Source organism: Mya arenaria, chromosome 12, assembly GCF_026914265.1.
Source record: "Mya arenaria isolate MELC-2E11 chromosome 12, ASM2691426v1".
Lineage (NCBI taxonomy): Eukaryota > Metazoa > Mollusca > Bivalvia > Myida > Myidae > Mya > Mya arenaria.
The window spans coordinates 32,684,672-32,706,480 of record NC_069133.1 but is presented as its reverse complement, the minus strand read 5'-3'; the positions used below and the strand labels follow the sequence as shown (position 1 = coordinate 32,706,480).

Genomic DNA, 21,809 nt, shown 5'->3' with positions numbered 1-21,809 from the left:
ACGGACATGAATGCATCTTGTTTACATTATATGTATATTTATCATATACAACCCAAAAAACACGTAATTAAATGGGCTGCATGTTCTGGTTTGATGATATGTCCCAGATAAAGTCTGACCGTGTTACTATAACTACATTTGACCACAGCTTTATTTCAGGACTCTTAACAGCTTTGTCAGTAATCAACCTTCATTAGAAAGTGCGCTAAACTCTAAAACTGCTAAATGGTAATGACTCAGTAGTGTTGCTCTCCCGTATACTAGTTAACATTAATTGTTTTAAGTAGCGTCCCAACGTCAGACGTACACAGTGATAGGATCATGAATTTTAATATACATGTATTTGATTGATGACCGTAGGAATTTCAGCGAACTCTTCTTTTATAATGCATTATAATGGTTTCATGACCGAAGGAGGTATAATAATGGTGCCATGTCGGTAAGAAGTACACAATGATACATTTATAGTACGTATAATGAATAACATCATGTCCTTAGGGAGTGCACATTGTTACTCTTGTATAATGTATACTTCTGCTTTAATGAACACCGTGTTACATTCATATAATCTATAACAATGATGTGATGACCGAAATACAAAGTGCTAAGCTAATATAATGTATAAACATGGTGTGATGATCGAGTGAAATACAGAGTGCTAAGCTTAAAAAATGTATAAAAATGGTGTGATAATCGTGAGAAATACAATGTAACGCTTGTATGCAAATGTCTGATGACCGTAGAAAGTACACAGTGCTACACATGTAATATATAATAATTATGTGATGATCAAAGTACAATACGCTACTATAATATAACAATGTACAAATATGATATAATGACTATTGGAAGTACACAGTATGACTTATATGATCATTTTGAATAAGGTTTAAAGTGATTATGGGGCTAAAGGTCTTACATGTACTAGCATGCTTGCCTACTATCACCAGGCAGAAAAAAGCCGACAAGAGAAAAAACATGACAACGAGTGCGGTACACGCTTACAAGAATGCCAAAGCCAAGGAGGATCGCATTTATTCCAATGAGAAAGTTTATGAACCCGCTGGTTCAGAGATTGTAGGGGAATCACTTCGGGCGGCGAGGTCATTCCAATTTTTACGATTCTTCAGGCATCCCTCGTACATTGGACTTAGAGTAGGAAACAGCCCAGAGAACATCTTTGGATCAAAATATAATTAAAGAACTATAAGTTTGGAGCTCACAAAGACTGCTTAAATGGGTCGAAATATAATGAGAAAACTCTAAGTCATCAGACAGAAACATTAAGAAACGAATTAAGTTTACAATCGAGGTCAACAGATTTAACCTACCCAACCATTATTGTATTATTGTACTTATCAGGTTGAACCTTAGAACTTTTAGTTCATTCGCAATCCAATTAGTCACTGACTACTTTAATTTTGTGTACCTTATGGTTTCATAAAAATGACAACAATATATCAAATCGTATTTATGAACATTAAGGCACAACTTAATGGTTCCGATAGATTTTGTTATGGCAGTAAGGATGTTGTAATATTGCATTTTGTGATACTATTAAAGTTCCAAAAATATCATTAGAAAGTAACACGATTTTAAAAGTTTGGTACACATATTCTAATGACTTTTTCTGATGCCCTATATCAAGTCGAATTTGGCTCGTTAACACGTATTCGCTGAAACAGCGAAACTGTAGAGACAGGTGCAATATCATACCGAAAACGAGACGTGATACATAAGAAAGCGTCATGTCGTGATATATTTGTTGTTTTATGCCTCCTTTCATTTATCTCATGGTTAAACGCACTGTTTCTCTTTACGACCAACGGAATTATACCATTTTTGTTCCGCAAATGACATCACCATTGTTTTACTGCATAGAATATAACACGAATCAACAGTTGAATTATTTCGGAATAGTTCCTTGAGGAAAAACAGTAGCTATAGATATATTAGTATCGAAAAAAAAATAAGCATAAAGGCCGCACTTGATACACAGCATCAGAAACCAAGTACCACCTTACGGATTATTAAGTACGACTGATTGTTTGTTCATGGTTGGATTTGGAATAAAATGACAGGCATATACTTTAACCGTTTTGTTGTACCAGAAACAATCCAATCAATTGATAAGCCATGTATTGCTAATTGTAACAAGAATAATTACCTCATAAACTGGTGTACAAATGTCATCTATGAATCCAACCTGCATCTTCGGCAACTCGTCTTTCTTGTCACGGTCCATCATAGCCTGAACAAAGATATCCGTATGTGTATCAAAATATCAAAATATTCCGTTTTATGTAATAATTATGAGGGTCCAATTGAGTAAACAGTTTATAATTGCTATGCCTCATTAGCAAACCATTTATTGCTATTAATAAATTTGTGCAGTGATCTTTACGCTGTGTTTAATTTGATCGATCAATAAAAATACTTGCTTAATTTTCTCTTTTTTCGATAACGTATCTGACCCCTAGAGCTCATTTTTGCTGATGAGTTGTTTGAATTTTATAACACGAAACGTCATTGACAACCGAATGCAAATATAAAGCAACTGGAATTCACCCAGTACTAGCTTAATGACATCATGAACATATCACGGGTTGAAAACTCGAGAATTTTAAGCCCCATTAAACAAAGGGGTTGAATTGACAACTCAATGTGGCTACACTAACTGAACACAACCTAAACATATTAACACAAAAACTACTGCAGGTCATGACAGGTAGAAGTACAAGCACTCCATTTAATATTTGTTTTGCTTAGATTGGTCCTCAATTTAGAGAAACTTATTAACGAATAACCGAAACAAAACCTTACAACTTTTGATAGTTAGGTATTATCCATGAAGAGAAAGTTAACATATTTCAGTTATTTTACGCCATAAATCATATAACTCGCAGAATACAACTAGTTGTAAAGGACAACTTACAATAGGTGTTTCACCAAGTTGCGATTTCTCTACATCTCCTTGCTCAAAGAACTCGTTGGCCACCAGCTGAGCGACCTCACGTTGTACTTCCCAGGGTTTGGTGATAGCGGCGACATCGCAGGCCGTCATCATCATAGCTCTGTGGTTATAAAACATGGGATATTCTTGATATATAATGAAGCACTTAGTGGGTTTGGATGTATTTCAAAATGCTACGCTATATTAGAAATACTGTGTTTACAAATATATAAGTAATACTCATGAAGACCAGTTTCAATATGGCCTATTTATAAGAAAGGGCTTTAGCGAATAAAATAACCGAAAATCGCATTCAACAACCAACAAGTTTGCAGTCGAGTAGCGTATAACTATACTTAAGCACCTCGGATAAATGTTTAGTACAAAACCAGAGTTCAGTAAACGGTAAAAGTCGCTCAAGTTAATTAACTGTTTTATTTCTCTGATACAAGCAGCGCGTTTCTGCAAACAGGGAACTACATGGCAATAGTTAGCCGCAAACACCTGTAGTTTGCCTTAACTGAACTCAGGCCCGAAAACTCACGTGAGAAGTTGCCTATCATCCTGGTTCTGGAAATCTGTTTTCCCGCTGTCCACTATGTTTTTAAATTCTCCACGTTTTCTAAAGAAAAAAGGAAATCACTGGCTAAAATTCTCTTTTGCTGGAGTCCCATGTGAACGCGTTGCTTTCCGCATTTTCAGTCCACCTCCGCGGGCGCATTTATTATGTGAAAATGCGAACCGTTTAGATATGTAACGTCCATTCACATGCATTAAACAATTAACAACATTAATTACTTTTTATGAAATATTATGAGTCTCAAACAGAAACATATTTAAGTTAATTGGCGTAAAAGACATGTTCTTAACATTTCTACCAGATATGTAAGCACCAAAATCATACCTAAAATACAGGGCTAGATCGGTTGACAATATACAGAATTCCAACAATTTAATTGCTTCCCGATACTGATCTGGTTCCAAAGACTGGAAAATGTTATTGCCCTGAAATAATACGGCATGTATTATGTAATGTTCGCCAAGAATATGTTCGGCGGTATTTATATTTGCGAAGCGTTTACGTACGTTATAAGGTCTGAGCTGTTCGTAGACGACTGCAAATAAAAATCATGTTGTGCATATAATTTTTAATTATGAGCCATTAATAACATGAACTGATCTAAATTACTTGATTTTCATGTGAATTTAACACAAAGCCAATATTTCAGTTGAGTAAAGGTTAAAACAGTTTCTAAGGACCCCAAATTTGACATTTAAATGGTAAATGTTATAACTACAATCCATTATTTACCTCGCTGTTTAATATCATAATGCTGTGGTCGAAGTGGTGATGTTCCATCGTAGATGTGCCGTAAAGCATTGCCAATGGTGATACAACTCTGAAAGATAGACTTATACATAGAGAACACGTCTTTTAACAAAACCTCTAGAAAAAAAACACATACTCAATGGTATAGAGAACACATTTTTAAACGAATTCTAGAAAAAAACACTTTAGAAATATATAAGAAACAAATTAATCAATATTACATTTTTAGCTTAGTTTTTAACTAAATCAAATTCTTGTTATTAAAGTCGTTGATGTTGAAGTTGAAATGATGTTTGAAATTATTAACTTCAAAAATATGGAATTATGACGATTTAAGATTTTTTTCAGGTGAGTAAATGCTTGAATATTCACTTCAGGTGCTTTCAAATACGGGGTTGGAGCACACGTACTTTGTCTGGAATGCATTGTTCGTCCCCCGGTGATCGAGATCGTGACATAAACAGGCAACAAGCTTCGCAAATACCTCCAGATCCGTGAACATGTTCAGCAGGTTGCCAGTCTGAAGTGGAAGCAGCAGGATAAAGTGATTTATAACTAAAATTAAACCATTTAAGTAAAGTGAGTATATGAACACAATTAACAGAATGTGTTTCACATTTAGTAGAGCATATGTGTATGTAGATTGTGTAAATATATCATGTGTGTTTCTATGTTTTCGATAATCTTAGTCCGTGATGTACGTGTCCTAACTTGGTTCTGAAATAAAATAAACCGATGTTACGATATAAAGATATTAAACAATACTCGTTTGTTTGTGTTTGTTATTTTTAACCAAAGTCACTTGCAAGTTAAAGTACATACTACGAGTGGATTCTATTCCTATTTCAAACACACCATTCGCAATAAACAAGTATATTTATTAAGTGAAAATTTTGCCTCAAAAATATTAAAAGAAGATCAACTACTCAGTATGGAAATATAAATACAGCAATAGCATTTATCGATCATTTCACAATATAATGGGAAATAATGTTAAGTACCAATTCAGTCATACTATTAATGAATAGTTTCCCCGTAACTAAATTTAACACGCTGGGGACTCGTTGTGTAGAAAATAAATGTGTATTAATTAAACTCAAGTATCAATCAACTATCATTCTAGAACTTACAAATAGCATAGTGAACATGCTTTGGGTGACATTGAACGCATGTCGCCAGTTGTGGTAGGCCACTGGGCGGTAGTTCTTCTTAACACTCAACGTCCAACGACAGATTACCTACCGATAGAGGTAAAGCGTTAGCTATCTTATTTTCGATGTTGCGAGACGAAGCATTAAGTATTCAAATTTTGGATTTTGAGAGACGAGACATATTATCATATGGTATTCGATAGGCGAATATATTCATTTCTCCCACCACAGATAAGTAGATCCAATAATTTAACCATGCGAGAAATTCTTATCTTGCCCACGGGCGAAGATTAAATGACCTTACGCTCGGGTCGGAATGAACCTTTCTTACACTCTCGGCCATGGAAGATACTTATAATTTTAGCTTTTGACAAAGAAGCATTATACATTCGTTTTGCCAAGAAATTATTCGTGGTTTGTAACATCCGTCGTTCGTTGCTTCCCTTTGTTTTGGTAATGCCGATGGTTATACACTTATATATTTCATAATGACTTGTGGGTAATTCAAGTGATTTAAGTAGTCTCTTTGATTAAAAATAGATAGGAGAAATATAAATAACATCTTTAAAGCAGGATCAATACGGCGTTTCAGTTAAACCGTTGATTGATTTCATCATCATTTTAGACGCTTATTGAACGTCAGATTTTATAGGAAAGTCAGTGTTTTAAAAAAGAGAAAACAATAATCCAGGAAACCTAATTATCAGAAAGTTTGGTAATGTTTTTAGTTTTGGAAATATGATTTCATTAATCTTTGTTAGTCGAGTTATTTAAGGGTCTAATGGTTATTTAACAAATATAGAAATCATTTGCCAGTTTGTTAACCGGATGATAGATGATTCTCTTCGGATAGTGTTAAAAAAGGGCTCTTACTCAGATATATAAGACGGGATTTTACTAAGTGTAGCAGGTATGGCGGATATTTGGTCTATTGGTGACACACTAAACAATCAATGAAGGGATCGCAATTTCGACTCCCCACCGAACCACTAAAATACTAAATGTCTTCCAGGAGGGATATGTTATACACTGATGCACGTTAGTGAACCACGTAGCTTTAGCCAGGATTACATCTTGTCTCAGCACTACACTCAAAACACCTAATATGACTAACAATTTTATCGCAGCTTTCGCTGAGGCTTAAGGGCTGGTGAAAAGATACCACTGCTGTTAACTAGACTAGGTCGCAGTGATGCTTCATGTCGTTTAACTGTTGTATTACTGTTTGGTGCAGTTATGATGAGGGTCATCAGAAATAAGTGTTTGAAACGAAGCATTTAATGATATTAGACTGAAAGTTGAACTAGAGGGCCATGATGGCCCTCTATCACTCACCTGTAACACGGTCTAAACATATTTGCGCTCTCTGGTCTAGTTTTTGACCCAAGATGATCCATATTCGAACTTGAGCTAGAAATCATCGAGACAAATTTCAAGGATATTTGGGATGTAAAATTTGACCTCTAGAGTGTTAACAAGGTTTTTCCATATTTGGGCTATGTGACATAGTTTTTTACCCCAGATGACCCATATTCGAACTTGAGCTAGAAATCAACAAAAAAACTTTCTGACAAATTTACAGGATGTTTTGACTGAAACAAAAGCCTCTAGAGTGTTAACAAGATATTTCTATTTCGGGGTCATGTGGCCTAGTTTTTCATCCCAGATGACCCATATTCGAACTCGTCCGAGTAATTACTGGTATAGACATCATGACCAAGTTTCGTGGCAATCGAGGCAAAATGTGACCACTAGAGTGTTAACAAACTAAGTGTGGATGGACAACGGACGACAGACGACGGACGACGGACATTCATCGATCCTAATTGCTCACCCGCAGCTTACAGGCTAAGGTGAGCTTAAAAGATGTAGTTACGATAGACCCATACAGTTTTTTGGACTAGGGCACTTGTGGCCTAGTTCATAGCCATAAACGCGATACCAGCATTCTCAAGCCGCATCTGGGGGTTCACTGACGTAATGTATTCATACGCTGTATTTTGATTGGATTGCGGTTAGCGAATTTGAATAATCAAAGTAGTACCAGAACTGATTACAATGAAAACATCCAATAAAAATAGTTCTCCTAACAATTCAAGCTAACTGTATGTTCTTTTAATGAAGCACAATAAATTCATACGTAGCGAGTGAGTTAATCGGGTTAACTACATGAATGTTCTTGCATACGGTCAGATTATATGCAATAAGAAAATGAACATATTGGAAAAGTACGCATCGAATTTTTTCCGTTCAAGGCTCTGTATTGATAGACTGGTACCCTCTTTCTTTTTTATCCGAAATGAAACCAGTATCAGCTAACCGCGGTGCCCGTCGCGCATTCGAAATGTCTTGTGAATTCATACGTAAAGCGAATAAAGCGTGCGGTCTAAGTAGAAAACAATCAGGAAAGTTGGTTTAAAAAAGTATTGTTATCCTTTCTATAGAATGGTGGTATTCCGAAGTCGGTCCCTGTTCTTTTTTTCGACATAAATTGCATGTTTCCGTGATATTTTCTTTTCGATACAAAGTTTTTTTAACTAATCATCGCATGCCACTTCGCACTTTTTTAAATACAACATGATTTTTGGTATTTATTGTTCAAATACTATTAATGTTAACTAAAAACCATATGCCGCGTACCTGTATAACTTTATATTTTTTAGGAAAAGTAAATCAGGGTACCAGTCTACTTATTGACCTCAAAATGTACTCTGATCAGAGCGTCCGAATGATTCAGACATGTATGTTATCACTACTTGCGGATGCTGATGATGTGAATTTCATAGTGTTTTATTGAGGAAATTAAGCCGACATTGAATGATTACTACCATCTAACGGATTTATTTTCATCTTACCGTGGGTAGCATTTTTAATTTAACACGTAAATTTTCAAGCAATACAAGTTCGTTTGAAAAAATCATGTAATTTCAATTTCGCAAAATGGAGATAAAAATGGAGATAAAAAATATCAAATATGCGCATACTTATTTATAAAGTTTCATTCTAAATGAGGCCAAATGTATGAATATGTGCATGATTGAAGGTGATTGTTTACCTATGTGCATAAAAAAGTCTTGGAGCCACTCTCAGTGTAAGTACATAATTACTTTATACATTTTGTTCAATGATATGGTGATAAGCAATCGCCATTGTTAAAACAATCTTGCATGCTCAATTTTGATTTCCTCTCTTATAATGCACCAGTCAATTGTTACCACGGCCCCCTCGGGGATATACCGATGGGAAAAGAGCTGTGTTTTTACCTTTCAGGTGTCCTCGTAGCTATTATATAAAAGAACTTCAGCGAACATATTATATATTACTTTCTTGGACGTGTTGTAAACATCAAAAAAATAAATATCAACATTAAAGTTATGGAAGCCAGAACTAGTGTCCTCGCAATGCCGGATGATTGCGGTGGTTTTGTCTTCCCTCAAAATATATCAGGGAATTGCTCTTACCTTAGATCCCCTGGGTGCGTGGACGTTATTCACGGGATTTTACCACCAGTTCGTTATCCCAGGGCAGGGATTTTACCGGGGATTGGCTGGTGTTACTCGGCTTCGTTCATTTTTCTAAACTTTCTCTCAGTAATGAGGAATAAATTTCATTCACTTCAGTTGTTTTCTAAGTTTATGAAAATAAGAACAATTGAAACAATTCATTAACTACTGTTGATCAGTGCAGATTGTGGGAGATCATGGTTGATTTCAATGAACCACCAATAAGCCCTGCCAAAATTGGATACTGATTGGTCAGTCAGGTGCTTTTGGTAGGCATTATTAGCATGAATGTTCATTTTAACCATCATTTATGAATGTTTACAAAATCATTGAATATTGAAATAACAAGCAAACTGTTAGTTTGAATGATGAAAGCCATGAAATATCCCTTGGGGGGGGGCGTGGTTACAATTGACTGGTGCATACTTTACAAGTTCTTTTTCTGAAGACGCTTTGTGGTCACTTTTTGTTTTCTAGCAAGAATGAAAATCAAAAATGTATTCCAAAAGAGACCAGTTTTTCAGCTTGTGTAAATAAGTAAATAATGAGAAAATTGTTAAGTAAAACTATTTATTGTTTATCAGGAAAATGTTGAAATCTAAAGTTTAGGCCTATAGTGATCATGCTTGATTGCTATGTTATTGGCACTTATTGCAATATGTTTTATTCATTGCAATATTTATGTAAAACATTTATGTAATTATTATGTTGACTTAAGTTTGAAGATAAGAACTAATGGTATAGGTGATGTGAGAATGATCTTGTAAGTCTTTAAAACCACTTTTGGCATTGTGAGTTTTTTTGCTCCAGTCTTGTTCAGTTTAGCTTTTAAAGATTTTCAAAGTATCTGCAAAACAAGTCCAGCTGTCTAGAAAGACTATGTCAAACCCTGACCAGATATAGTTTCTTGTCTTTTCAAATTACCAACTTGGCAATGGTTTTATCATAACATAGGATATTGGTTTTAAAGAACATGTTAGTGTTTTTGTATGTGGAATGAAATATCATAAGTGGCACTAAATTGAACATAATTTATAGTTCTCATTGATATTACACATAGCCCCAAGTACATGTTGATCTAAGATTTAAGGCTTGGATGGAGTCAGGGCAAGAAAAATGCATGTTAATACATTGTACTCTCCAACGCAAGAACTGTTTATTCAAGTAAATAAAGCAATCCCCATACCAAGGAACTGCAGTATTGCTTAACCAGCTTAATTGACATTATGAGTTGGAGTTCAAATTGCTGCAATTAAAGGCACATCTAGTTTACAGAATTATTCAAACTCTGATTTAGCAACCTTAATATAGTTATATGAACTACTTTTGCGAAATGAAAGTTTTTTTAGATTTACAAGGATGGGTGAAAAGTATTTGCCAAATGTACTGCAACACCTGATACCTGTTGCCTAGGAATCCAACAAATTCTTGGCACTTCAAATGTTACAGTACTATTCAATTTGGAGTGCCTGAAAAGAAAGCTTTTTGATTCTACATTCAACATCTTCTTTCTGTATGACATATTGGACCAGGAGAATCATGAACCTACAACCTTTTGCATCTATTGAGGTAGGGAGCGTTCAGGACAGTGACAGAGGACAATACAAGAATGGCCAACTGCTGCATTTATTGAGTTATCTAATGCATACAAATTAAGACGGAGAAAATAATTCTTAATTTTTCCAAACTAATTCCTTAAGCAACTTGTATGTAGTTGTCTTTTACAATGATTGTTCAAAGTTACAATGGCCCTGTGGGTTAAAGATGATCTGTCCACGGGGTAACATGTTTTGTACATCATAGGGTTATAAGTACTGCATTTTGATCCAGGAGGTTGTATTCAACTCAAGTAGATTTTTGCAGATTTGGATTTCACAAGGCACAAGCCGAGTAAAATCAAAATCTACAAAAAAACTACCAGAATCAAATATGACATTCGGCCATATCCGGATCAAAACGCAGTACTTATAACCCTTTTATTATATACATTACTGATTAGATCACTTATAAGCCACATCTTTGCATAATAAACTTCATTTTAAGGACGCACTCATTGCTTTAATGACGTCAATTTAATATTGCGCAACATACTTGTTATGACGTGTCGTCACAAGAGTGGTATATATGGCCATATTGCACTGGAGCGGAATATGGGTTAAAGTATTTTGTGATATGTATTGCATGTGGATTGATGATGGGTATATAATAAAGAATACAATTATGTTTGGTATTCCATTCTCACTAGCAGTGTGATTAAATGCTGACACCATGTTATAAAATTTGATGGTCAAAGTATTTAAAATACATTTCAATATTTCATACTTTAAAAAACGATATTCATCTCATCTTAGTCTACTCAACTTGCTTTGCTATGTACAAAAGTCTGCAGCAGTAATATGAATAGCATTAGACAGAAGGCAGTGCTTAGTATTTATCAACAGCACCAAGTTATCATGGTAACATGTTATGTGAATTGAATACCAAGCACAAATTAAGAGGGAGAAAACAATTCTTCACTTTTTAAATAAAAACTACTTCCTAATAGCATTGTGTAGTCTGACAATGTAGATGTATTTTACAAAGATTGTTCAAAGTACGACCCTGTTGTTAAAAGCTCCCCTGAAAAAGAGGTGACAGGTTTTCTATATAGTATATAATTACATCATTGAAAATCTTCTCTGAAACTGCAAATAACAGACCTTTGATATAAAAGGATTTGATCAAATTAAAGAGGTATGTGTGCCAACCACGTAAATTAATTTGTACATGTCTGATTGAACGACTTTGAGAAATTCAAAAGAACTATGACTTTATCTGATTTAACGTTTTAGCCCCCCCCCCCCCCACACACCCCTCACTCTACGCACACTTAACTAGATTTTTCAAATTTCCTTTGCAGCTTGCAAGCAGTTTTAGTCTAAAGTTTAAGCTAGCCCATCAAACAGTGACCCCTTGTGATGTGAGCCGATTTTGTCAATGCTTAGAACATGGTTGTCAACATTCCCCTAAATGAAGCCCTAGTCCATCAGTGCTTTCAGCACTTTGATTGAGTTATGTGAACTTGTAATTAAGTTCGGTTTAGAAACGTTATTACCAAATGCTGAGTAAAGGATGTGGTCCAGGATACCTTCTCTATATTTAAGATTGGGAATGATACCTCAGGCTGATGAATTGTTTAAGTCTGATGCAAATAACTGATAGTTGTTTTACTTTGAATGATAGCTTTTCACATACTAGTATAAAACAACCATACATTTCCTTAAACTTCAGTACAAAACCTGTTGATTTAAACAATAAAATGGTATGTCGAGTGTCTCACTTTGAAGTTAGTAACCATTAATTTTTCACGGAATCCATGTTCCATCAGAACGGAAGTAAGCGTATTTTATCTCTGAGATATTCATGATTTTTTTTCTTTCTAATGCAGGCATTGCACTGAATTCCAAAAATAAAAACTATAAATTATTTGCATTACTAAGACTTACACAAAATAACAGTCTGAAGTAGCATTCTCAATTTTAAATATAGAGGGTATAAAAACTATAAATTATGTGCATTACTAAGACTTTAACAAAATATTAGTCTGAAGTAGCTTCCTCAATCGTCAATATAAAGAGTGCATCTCTTACTACATACGGGTACTTTGCATTTAGTTATTACGTATCAAAGTACGACCCTTTTTAGAAGAAGTCTTAATCAATGTTCTATATACAGACAATATCATTAAAAAGAAATTAGACGATTATTTGTTGAACACTCTCTTAGAAAATACATTTCTAGCCTAATGATGCATCATTGGCAGTAAGGTGAACGATATCGTATAGTGTTTCTGATGTAACTAAAAACGTCTTTATACGAGTCATTAGGCATTATATCTTTAGAAAAAATGACGGCATTATTTTAGGTGACAAAAAGGTTAACACTGACAAATTGATAATTATACCTTTTCAAAAAGAACTTCTCAAAAGACAACGCGTACCAAGGACATAATTTCTACGCTGTTTAACTCGGGCAAAATTCGACCGTTGTTAAATCCGGAGATATAAACATTCTTATACACAAGCGTATTATGTCATCTGTACTAAGCTCTGTTTGAATATCTTGAACGTTTCTGATGTATGACACCGGTTAAAGTCGTTATACAACGATGTCGACGACGACGACGAAGACGACAATGACATAAAGGCCGTAATAATACATCCACTTCTTTCTTCGAAAAATAAACGAGTCTCATTGAAAAATAACAGGGATTTCTGTATTTTAGGGAGGTGTAAAATATTTGTCGACGATGGAATTTCGAATAAAGATATGAATGTTCTCGGAATAATTATGAAAAACGGTATTGCTACAGTATATGTATTACTTACATCAATTGGTATCCTGAACTTGGCCACTAGTCCGGACTCCTTGAACATACAGATGACCGACTGTAGTGTCTGATCGTCCGAGAGGATGAGATCATTGAAGTCGTAGGAGTACAGATTGAGCTCTTGTCCAGATGGTATATCCGTTTTCTAAAATGTTTTAAATGTATATCCAAATTGATTTATATCGCAACAAAACTGTACTTTTAGAAATAAAGAGTTAAAATATGAGCATATGGCTAAATGACGTAAGTTAGGAAGACGGAATGGCAGAAGAAAATGGAGAAAACAGTTTCACTTTACCGCTAATCGTTCTGTTTCCTCCTGTCCTGCAGTCGCATGAAATGACAGAACTTCCAACGCCACCGTCTGTTTCGCCATCAGTCTGCATGCATTCTCGTACATCTGGCAGTTGTGGATGCCAAGACCAGTGAAAATGGAAAATGCCTGAAAGAGGTGAAACGTGTAAGGTATTATATGACGACTTGCTTACAACGATGTACACACTCCTGTCTATTCTGAATTTATATTTATATACATTGTCAAAATTCAACTGTGGATAGATGGAAGCTTATAAGGAGTGTAAACATAATCAAGTTAATAACATGTTATTACCTTGATACCATGGCTAATATGGTGTCTTCGTTACAATAGCGTTTATTTACTACGACATACGTTAAAATAAAATAATACGTTGTGTTTTTTATCCTTGCAAAAAGGAGTTCTACTTCCTCTGCCAATGATATGGTGCCATGACATGATAACAAAACTTACATTGCGTTTTTGTTGTTTAACCGCGGTAAATGTAAGGTGGTGACGAATAATGAAACGGAAAACTCAAATTGAGCAGCAAAATATGCAATATGGCTGTTAAAAGTTTGTCATGCCAGTTTTTTTGTCTTATAAAGTCTTTAATGGAATACATCTATTGGAATAATTTAGTTATACTCATATTCAAGTATTGCTCATGGTTGCATTATTGACCAATTTTTATGCTAATTGCAATTTTAAATCAGACGCGAAATCTCATGCATAGCATTTAGACAGGACTGTTTCATACTCTATTTCTATGCAAAGCCTCTATTGATTGTTTTTGAAAGAGAAATAGCGTGACTTGAAAATACATCAATAATGTATTCTTCTCATTTGATCATTTTCATAGTTTCAGAATACAATCCTACCGTATAACTTCATACATAAAATGAATTCGTTAAGATTTAAGTGAATTGTTTAGAAAAAAGATAGTACAACGTTTAACTTAACGAGTGCATTTGGCATCGATAGCATCAGTGTGTCTTTTATTGCAACCAATACATTATTATAATACTTAAATGAAATAAACATCGCTGTTTTTAGAGATGTTACCCAATAGTGTCGCACACATTTAGCGCTTACTTGAACTCAATGACAGAAGCCTTCACAGTAGATGTGGCATCTCTGTCTTTGCAGAAAGCTTAGCAAAGCAACATACAAGTAGTTACAGAAACCATACCGGTGTCCCTGTTATCAATGAGAACGCGTTATAACTATACATCAGATCTACAATACCAATGCCAGAGCGGGTTTTAAAGACAGTTCTGCAATAAAACATATACATCTACCTTCGATGATGTCGGCAATGCTGTCACCTTAGGTAAGTTAATTGTAGATTCATTGTGTAAACTCGCATAGCTGCCAATTAAATAGCTGTATTATATCGATGTCTTCATCGCTGTATAGAAGAGTGAGTTTGAAAGAAATAATGTAAATGGTTACTTAGATTACTGTTATGTTGCCTTCGCTCTCGTTGAAAGGAGTGCCATTGAGTTTGTTTATAAGCTGGGTGACCGCCGTGATTGTTACCTCTATTATGTTGGCATCGCTCACGTAGAAGGGAGTGCCATTCAGTTTGTTATAAGCATTGTTACCGCGGTGATAGTTACCTCTATTATGTTGGCATCGCTTTCATTGAAGGGAGTGCCATTTAGTTTGTTATAAGCGTGGTTGCCGCGGTGATAGTTACCTCTATTATGTTGGCATCGCTCTCACTGAAGGGAGTGCCATTTAGTTTGTTATAAGCGTGGTTGCCGCGGTGATAGCTACCTCTATTATGTTGTCATCGCTCTCATTGAAGGGAGTGCCATTTAGTTTGTTTATAAGCTGGGTGACCGCAGTGATAGTTACCTCTATTTTGTTGGCATCGCTCTCGCTGAAGGGAGTGCCATTTAGTTTGTTTATAAGCTGGGTGACCGCCGTGATAGTTACCTCTATTATGTTGGCATCGCTCTCGTTGAAGGGATGGCCATTTAGTTTGTTTATAAGCTGGGTGATCGCGGTGATAGTTACCTCTATTATGTTGGCATCGCTCTCATTGAAGGGAGAGCCATTTTGTTTGTTTATAAGATGGGTGACCGCGGTGATAGTTACCTCTATTATGTTGGCATCGCTCTCGCTGAAGGGAGTGCCATTTAGTTTGTTTATAAGCTGGGTGACCTCCGTGATAGTTACCTCTATTATGTTGGCATCGCTCTCGTTGAAGGGAGAGCCATTTTGTTTGTTTATAAGCTGGGTGATCGCGATAATAGTTACCTCTATTATGTTGGCATCGCTCTCATTGAAGGGAGAGCCATTTTGTTTGTTTATAAGATGGGTGACTGCGGTGATAGTTACCTCTATTATGTTGGCATCGCTCTCATTGAAGGGAGAGCCATTTTGTTTGTTCATAAAATGGGTGATCGCGGTGATAGTTACCTCTATTATGTTGGCATAGCTCTCATTGAAGGGAGAGCCATTTTGTTTGTTTATAAGATGGGTGACCGCGGTGATAGTTACCTCTATTATAATGGCATCGCTCTCATTGAAGGGAGAGCCATTTTGTTTGTTTATAAGATGGGTGACCGCGGTGATAGTTACCTCTATTATGTTGGCATCGCTCTCGTTGAAGGGAGTGCCATTTAGTTTGTTATAAGCGTGGTTGCCGCGGTGATAGTTACCTCTATTATGTTGGCATTGCTCTCATTGAAGGGAGTGCCATTTAGTTTGTTTATAAGGTGAGTGACCGCGGTGATAGTTTCCTCTATTATGTTGGCATCGCTCTCGCTGAAGGGAGGGCCATTAAGTTTGTTTATAAGCTGGGTGACCGCGGTGACAGTTACCTCTATTATGTTGGCATCGTTCTCGTTGAAGGGAGTGCAATTTAGTTTGTTATAAGCGTGGTTGCCGCGGTGATAGTTACCTCTATTATGTTGTCATCGCTCTCGTTGAAGGGAGTGCCATTTAGTTTGTTATAAGCGTGGTTGCCGCGGTTATAGTTACCTCTATTATGTTGTCATCGCTCTCGTTGAAGGGAGTGCCATTTAGTTTGTTTATAAGCTGGGTGATTGCGGTGATAGTTACCTCTTTTATGTTGGCATTGCTCTCGTTGAAAGGAGTTCCATTTAGTTTGTTTATAAGCTGGGTGACCGCGGTGATAGTTACCTATATTATGTTGGTTTCGCTCTCGTTGAAGGGAGAGCCATTTAGTTTGTTTATAAGCTGGGTGACCGCGGTGATAGTTACCTATATTATGTTAGCTTCGCTCTCGTTGAAGGGAGTGCCATTTAGTTTGTTAATAAGCTGGGTGACAGCGGTGATAGTTACCTCTATTATGTTGGCATCGCTCTCGCTGAAGGGAGTGCCATTTAGTGTGTTTATGGGCTGGGTGACCGCGGTGATAGTTACCTCTATTATGTTGGCTTCGATCTCGTTGAAGGGAGTGCCATTTAGTTTGTTTATAAGCTGGGTGACCGCCGTGATTGTTACCTCTATTATGTTGGCATCGTTCTCGTTGAAGGGAGTGCCATTTAGTTTGTTTATAAGATGGGTGACCGCGGTGACAGTTACCTCTAATATGTTGGCATCGCTCTCGTTGAAGACAGGGACATTAAGTTTGTTTATAAGATGGGTGACCGCGGTGATAGTTACCTATATTATGTTGGCATCGCTCTCATTAAAGGGAGAGCCATTTTGTTTGTTTATAAGCTGGGTGACCGCGGTGATTGTTACCTATATTATGTTGGCATCGCTCTCATTGAAGGGAAAGCCATTTTGTTTGTTTATAAGATGGGTGACCGCGGTGATAGTTACCTCTATTATGTTGGCATCGCTCTCGTTGAAGGGAGTGCTATTTAGTTTGTTTATGAGCTGGGTGACCGCAGTGATAGTTACCTCTATTATGTTGGCTTCGTTCTCGTTGAAGGGAGTGCCATTTAGTTTGTTTTAAGCGTGGTTGCCGCGGTGATAGTTACCTCTATTATGTTGGCATCCCTCTCGCTGAAGGGAGTGCCATTTAGTTTGTTTATAAGCTGGGTGACCGCCGTGATAGTTACCTCTATTATGTTGGCATCGCTCTCGTTGAAGGGAGTGCCATTTAGTTTGTTATAAGCGTGGTTGCCGCGGTGATAGTTACCTCTATTATGTTGGCATCGCTCTCGCTGAAGGGAGTGCCATTTAGTTTGTTATAAGCGTGGTTGCCGCGGTGATAGTTACCTTTATTATGTTGGCATCGCTCTCGCTGAAGGGAGTGCCATTTAGTTTGTTTATAAGCGTGGTTGCCGAGGTGATAGTTACATCTATTATGTTGGCATCGCTCTCGTTGAAGGGTGTGCCATTTAGTTTGTTTATAAGCGTGGTTGCCGCGGTGATAGTTACCTCTATTATATTGGCATCGCTCTCGCTGAAGGGAGTGTCATTTAGTTTGTTTATATGCGTAGTTGCCGCGGTGATAGTTACCTCTATTATGTTGGCATCGCTGTCGTTGAAGGGAGTGCCATTTAGTTTGTTTATAAGCGTGGTTGCCGTGGTGATTGTTACCTCTATTATATTGGCATCGCTCTCTCTGAAGGGAGTGCCATTTAGTTTGTTTATAAGCTGGGTGATTGCGGTGTTAGTTACCTCTATTATGTTGGCTTCGCTCTCGTTGAAGGGAGTGCCATTTAGTTTGTTATAAGCGTGGTTGCCGTGGTGATAGTTACCTCTATTATATTGGCATCGCTCTCATTGAAGGGAGTGCCATTTAGTTTGTTTATAAGCTGGGTGACCGCGGTGATAGTTACCTCTATTATGTTGGCATCGCTCTCATTGAAGGGAGAGCCATTTGGTTTGTTTATAAGCGTGGTTGCCGCGGTGATAGTTACCTCTATTATGTTTGCTTCGCTCTCGTTGAAGGGAGTGCCATTTAGTTTGTTTATAAGCTGGGTGACCGCGGTGATAGTTACCTATATTATGTTGGCATCGCTCTCATTGAAGGGAGTGCCATTTAGTTTGTTTATAAGCGTGGTTGCCGCGGTGATAGTTACCTCTATTATATTGGCATCGCTCTCATTGAAGGGAGTGTCATTTAGTTTGTTTATAAGCTGGGTGACCGCGGTGATAGTTTCCTCTATTATGTTGGCATCGCTCTCGTTGAAGGGAGTGCCATTAAGTTTGTTATAAGCGTGGTTTCCACGGTGATAGAAACCTATATTATGTTGGCTTCGCTCTCGTTGAAGGGAGTGCCATTTAGTTTGTTATAAGCAGGGTTGCCGCGGTGATAGTTACTTCTATTATGTTGGCATTGCTCTCATTGAAGGGAGTGCCATTTAGTTTGTTTATAAGATGGGTGACCGCGGTGATAGTTACCTCTATTATAATGGCATCGCTCTCATTGAAGGGAGAGCCATTTTGTTGGTTTATAAGATGGGTGACCGCGGTGATAGTTACCTCTATTATGTTGGCATCGCTCTCGTTGAAGGGAGTGCCATTTAGTTTGTTATAAGCGTGGTTGCCGCGGTGATAGTTACCTCTATTATGTTGGCATTGCTCTCATTGAAGGGAGTGCCATTTAGTTTGTTTATAAGGTGGGTGACCGCGGTGATAGTTTCCTCTATTATGTTGGCATCGCTCTCGCTGAAGGGAGGGCCATTAAGTTTGTTTATAAGCTGGGTGATTGCGGTGATAGTTACCTCTATTATGTTGGCTTCGCTCTCGTTGAAGGGAGTGCCATTTAGTTTGTTATAAGCGTGGTTGCCGCGGTGATAGTTACCTCTATTATATTGGAATCGCTCTCGTTGAAGAGAGGGCCATGAAGTTTGTTTATAAGATGGGTGACCGCGGTGATAGTTACCTATATTATGTTGGCATCGCTCTCATTAAAGGGAGAGCCATTTTGTTTGTTTATAAGCTGGGTGACCGCGGTGATAGTTACCTATATTATAATGGCATCGCTCTCATTGAAGGGAGAGCCATTTTGTTTGTTTATAAGATGGGTGACCGCGGTGATAGTTACCTCTATTATGTTGGCATCGCTCTCGTTGAAGGGAGTGCCATTTAGTTTGTTATAAGCGTGGTTGCCGCGGTGATAGTTACCTCTATTATGTTGGCATTGCTCTCATTGAAGGGAGTGCCATTTAGTTTGTTTATAAGGTGGGTGACCGCGGTGATAGTTACCTCTATTATGTTGGCATCGCTCTCGTTGAAGGGAGTGCCATTTAGTTTGTTTATAAGCGTGGTTGCCGCGGTGATAGTTACCTCTATTATATTGGCATCGCTCTCGCTGAAGGGAGTGTCATTTAGTTTGTTTATATGCGTAGTTGCCGCGGTGATAGTTACCTCTATTATGTTGGCATCGCTCTCGTTGAAGGGAGTGCCATTAAGTTTGTTTATAAGCGTGGTTGCCGTGGTGATAGTTACCTCTATTATATTGGCATCGCTCTCGCTGAAGGGAGTGCCATTTAGTTTGTTTATAAGCTGGGTGATTGCGGTGATAGTTACCTCTATTATGTTGGCTTCGCTCTCGTTGAAGGGAGTGCCATTTAGTTTGTTATCAGCGTGGTTGCCGCGGTGATAGTTACCTCTATTATATTGGCATCGCTCTCATTGAAGGGAGTGCCATTTAGTTTGTTTATAAGCTGGGTGACCGCGGTGATAGTTACCTCTATTATGTTGGCATCGCTCTCATTGAAGGGAGAGCCATTTAGTTTGTTTATAAGCGTGGTTGCCGCGGTGATAGTTACCTCTATTATGTTGGCTTCGCTCTCGTTGAAGGGAGTGCCATTTAGTTTGTTTATAAGCGTGGTTGCCGCGGTGATAGTTACCTCTATTATGTTGGCATCGCCCTCATTGAAGGGAGTGCCATTTAGTTTGTTTATAAGCTGGGTGACCGCGGTAATAGTTACCTCTATTATGTTGGCTTCGCTCTCGTTGAAGGGAGTGCCATTTAGTTTGTTTATAAGCTGGGTGACCGCGGTGATAGTTACCTCTATTATGTTGGCATCGCTCTCGTTGAAGGGAGTGCCATTTAGTTTGTTTATGAGCTGGGTGACCGCAGTGATAGTTACTTCTATTATGTTGGCATCGCTCTCGTTGAAGGGAGTGCCATTTAGTTTGTTATAAGCGTGGTTGCCGCGGTGATAGATACCTCTATTATGTTGGCTTCGCTCTCGTTGAAGGGAGTGCCATTTAGTTTGTTATCAGCGTGGTTGCCGCGGTGATAGTTACCTCTATTATATTGGCATCGCTCTCATTGAAGGGAGAGCCATTTAGTTTGTTTATAAGCTGGGTGACCGCGGTGATAGTTACCTCTATTATGTTGGCTTCGATCTCGTTGAAGGAAGTGCCATTTAGTTTGTTTATAAGCTGGCTGACCGCAGTGATAGTTACCTCTATTATGTTGGCATCGCTCTCATTGAAGGGAGAGCCATTTAGTTTGTTTATAAGATGGGTGACCGCGGTGATAGTTTCCTCTATTATGTTGGCATCGCTCTCGTTGAAGGGAGTGCCATTTAGTTTGTTTATGAGCTGGGTGACCGCGGTGATAGTTACCTCTATTATGTTGGCATTGCTCTCGTTGAAGGGAGTGCCATTTAGTTTGTTTATGAGCTGGGTGACCGCGGTGAGAGTTACCTCTATTATGTTGGCATTGCTCTCATTGAAGGGAGTGCCATTTAGTTTGTTTATAAGCTGGGTGATTGCGGTGATAGTTACCTCTTTTATGTTGGCATCGCTCTCGTTAAAGGGAGTGCCATTTAGTTTGTTTATAAGCGTGGTTGCCGCGGTGATAGTTACCTCTATTATATTGGCATCGCTCTCATTGAAGGGAGTGTCATTTAGTTTGTTTATAAGCTGGGTGACCGCGGTGATAGTTACCTCTATTATGTTGGCATTGCTCTCGCTGAAGGGAGTGTCATTTAGTTTGTTTATATGCGTAGTTGCCGCGGTGATAGTTACCTATATTATGTTGGCATCGCTCACGTTGAAGGGGGTGCCATTTAGTTTGTTATAAGCAGGGTTGCCGCGGTGATAGTTACTTCTATTATGTTGGCATTGCTCTCATTGAAGGGAGTGCCATTTAGTTTGTTTATAAGATGGGTGACCTCGGTGATAGTTACCTCTATTATAATGGCATCGCTCTCATTGAAGGGAGAGCCATTTTGTTTGTTTATAAGATGGGTGACCGCGGTGATAGTTACCTCTATTATGTTGGCATCGCTCTCGTTGAAGGGAGTGCCATTT

The 21,809-nt window shown here is 37.7% G+C and overlaps 1 protein-coding gene across 1 annotated transcript in view; it reads right to left on the bottom strand.

The window, feature by feature from the left end:
- Positions 1-21,809, bottom strand: part of LOC128212019 (cGMP-specific 3',5'-cyclic phosphodiesterase-like) — a 52,865-nt gene that overhangs the window by 2,995 nt on the left and 28,061 nt on the right. Inside the window, exons 9-17 of the mRNA XM_052917236.1 lie at positions 13,605-13,748; positions 13,305-13,451; positions 5,414-5,521; positions 4,694-4,803; positions 4,266-4,353; positions 3,858-3,958; positions 3,498-3,575; positions 2,936-3,074; positions 2,168-2,251 (exon numbers count right to left, since the gene is read on the bottom strand). Of these exons, the coding sequence (XP_052773196.1) occupies positions 2,168-2,251; positions 2,936-3,074; positions 3,498-3,575; positions 3,858-3,958; positions 4,266-4,353; positions 4,694-4,803; positions 5,414-5,521; positions 13,305-13,451; positions 13,605-13,748 (999 nt within the window). The remainder of the gene's footprint in view (positions 1-2,167; positions 2,252-2,935; positions 3,075-3,497; positions 3,576-3,857; positions 3,959-4,265; positions 4,354-4,693; positions 4,804-5,413; positions 5,522-13,304; positions 13,452-13,604; positions 13,749-21,809) is intronic.